This window comes from Electrophorus electricus, chromosome 14 (assembly GCF_041902795.1).
Source record: "Electrophorus electricus isolate QZ-2024a chromosome 14, ASM4190279v1, whole genome shotgun sequence".
NCBI classification, from domain to species: Eukaryota; Metazoa; Chordata; class Actinopteri; order Gymnotiformes; family Gymnotidae; genus Electrophorus; species Electrophorus electricus.
Window position 1 is genome coordinate 21,905,001 of NC_137510.1, and position 2,500 is coordinate 21,907,500.

General features: G+C 44.1%; 1 protein-coding gene across 8 annotated transcripts in view; it reads left to right on the forward strand.

Annotated features, from left to right (window-relative positions):
- Positions 1-2,500, forward strand: part of creb5b (cAMP responsive element binding protein 5b) — a 47,790-nt gene that overhangs the window by 4,918 nt on the left and 40,372 nt on the right. For all 8 annotated transcript variants that reach the window (XR_014116884.1, XR_003409972.3, XR_003409973.3 and 5 more), the window contains exons 2-3: positions 827-904; positions 1,516-1,609. Coding sequence is in view for 5 of the 8 variants with exons in the window: in XM_027000036.3 (XP_026855837.2) it covers positions 851-904; positions 1,516-1,609 (148 nt within the window). In the remaining 3 variants the exon portion in view is untranslated. The remainder of the gene's footprint in view (positions 1-826; positions 905-1,515; positions 1,610-2,500) is intronic.

Below are 2,500 nucleotides of genomic sequence, written 5' to 3' on the forward strand. Positions count from 1 at the left end.
ATCAACACAGAGGTGGAACGGCTACAGCTACACGCTGCATGTGGGAAACAGAATAGCTAACATACCATTCCATTGTCGGGCTGTCACCGACGGTATTTAGCAGCATCATGACACTGAACAAGGGATTTTGCTGGATAGAAAGACAGGGAAGGATTCTTCATCACTGATGGAGAGAAATATATTGTCTACTTGTAAGATACACACTAAAAATTGTTGAAAGTTTTGCCAGTGTTCTGAGACATAGTTTTTCTCCATGCCTCTGTCTGTAAATTATTGCCCTGTCTATTTCATGCTGTCACACTCATTATCACCCTAATGAATAGACTCTGACATTTACCATTATTAGACGTCAGTTTAGAAATAATTATCTCATCATCGCAGCTAAAGACATGACTGGCCGGATATTGAGAAGAGAGCATTGATGAGGGGTCAAAACAGTAAGTAGTAATGTCAAAACAGTGAGTAGTAATGGCAATTTGTTGATGTCTGGGTAAGCCACTGTACCGGGTTTAGGGATAGCGGATAATTTACACCTTGCGCTGTGGTCAGCGGCAGCACCATGGAGACGCTGTGGCAGGGTGACATCTCAGACCAGTAAATACGCCATCCTCCTTATCTTAACTGTACCCCGACATGAACCTAACCTCGACAACTCACGACAGTCGCCCCGCGTGGGCGACTGAATACTCACCGACGAGATTCCAGCGAAGTGCCGCTGGGTAGCACGGAATACCACCGGGACACAATACAGCCGTGAGACAATGCGAAACGCTACGGTATCCTGAAGGCGGGTGGGACGTTGATTTCTACGCGCCTTTGTGTTTAGGTTTATGAGGAGCCGGTGACAGTGATGAACTCCGAGCAGGAAAGGCCGTTCGTGTGCAGTGCCCCGGGCTGCTCCCAGGTGAGTCCGACCGAACAATGGCAGGGAGGAACGCATCAGTAACCCGAGAGAGCCGGACTCAAAGAGAATCGCTGCTGCACAGAAAATAGTGAAATGCGACCCTACTAAAAAAAAACAAAACAAAAAAAAAACAACAAAACTGCTAACCCTCCGGTCTTTTGATGTGAAGCCACCGTATTTCTGTAGATGTCTGGTTCACTACATGGTTCGTGTTGCTAAAAAGTAGCCCGAAGTAGCACATCATAATTAAAGTGTCTTTCTCGTGATTTTTATGTGTAGTGCGTATCGGAGCGAGAGATGGGCCTGAAATCTTATTTACAACTGAGGTATAAAACGGGATTGTGAGATTAAAAGATGAGTGTTTCTAAAAGCTATCTACTGTGGTTAACACGACACACTACATTCTTGTACAATGGATGATAAATCATCCATTTTTAGTCATATTTACTCTGAATTGCTAATACTGACATGAATAAAACTTCTCAAGAATCCATTTCAAGCTATTCTAGTGACTTCTGCTAAACTAGAAAAGCAAAGACGAGTCACTGACTGTTTTTAATCATGAATCTAACCACAATTGTTTTTGGGTTGGCTGCTTCTGCACCCTTCAGCGTTTTCCCACAGAGGACCATCTAATGATTCACCGCCACAAGCATGAGATGACCCTCAAGTTCCCCTCTATCAAAAATGACAACATGCTGTCAGGTGAGAGGGGCACGCACACACACACACACACACACACACACACACGCGCGCGCACGCACACATCCGTCCTATGCACATTTCTGATACTATATTCATGGGGGGGGGGGGGGGGTGTCCATTTAACGCTTTTATCTAGATATATTCTGTTTGTCTATAACCAACTCTTACTAAAACCTTAATGTTGAAAAGGTTTTTTGTTTTGGTTAAGATTGGGAAAATGGAGTTTTAGAATTCCTAATGCTTTAGAGTCACTAAGAGGACATTCATAAAGATAGTAATATTAACTTATAAGCACAGTAGAGTACGCGCGCGTGCGCGCGCACACACACACACACACACACACAAAAACACACACCAACCAATGAGCTCTGTGGACCATCTGAGACTTCACTTGACGTCTGTCTTTGATTATAGTGCATTAGGCAGGCCATTATGTGCTGGGAGCGCGTAGATGAAGTTTTAAACGCGGAACTATGTGGTTAAAATAATATTTGCGCTGCCCTCTAGCTCACTCCTCTAATCCCCCATATCACTTGTGCATCCAGGCCCCATGGTAATTAGAGGGCCGGCCGCCTCAAGATGAAACCAAACAAACCCCGCGACCACAATCGCTGGGATGAAAACAGGGTGAAAACCCCGAGTGTAAATTTAGAGACAAATTCCATAGCCGACTCCAGCCATACACACATTATGCTATTTTAACTGTAGAAGTGCAAACACCTGTGACAAACGGCTCTCGGTGGTTACCTTAGGTAACTTTTGGAATGACTGAAAATGACATTAACATTCGCCTCACAAAAATACCTGTTTTCCTTTAAATTGTGTGTCAAAAGAAAACGCTAGATCGTTCTAATTGTCGCTGCCTTTGAGAGGCTTCGAAGTAAATAAACG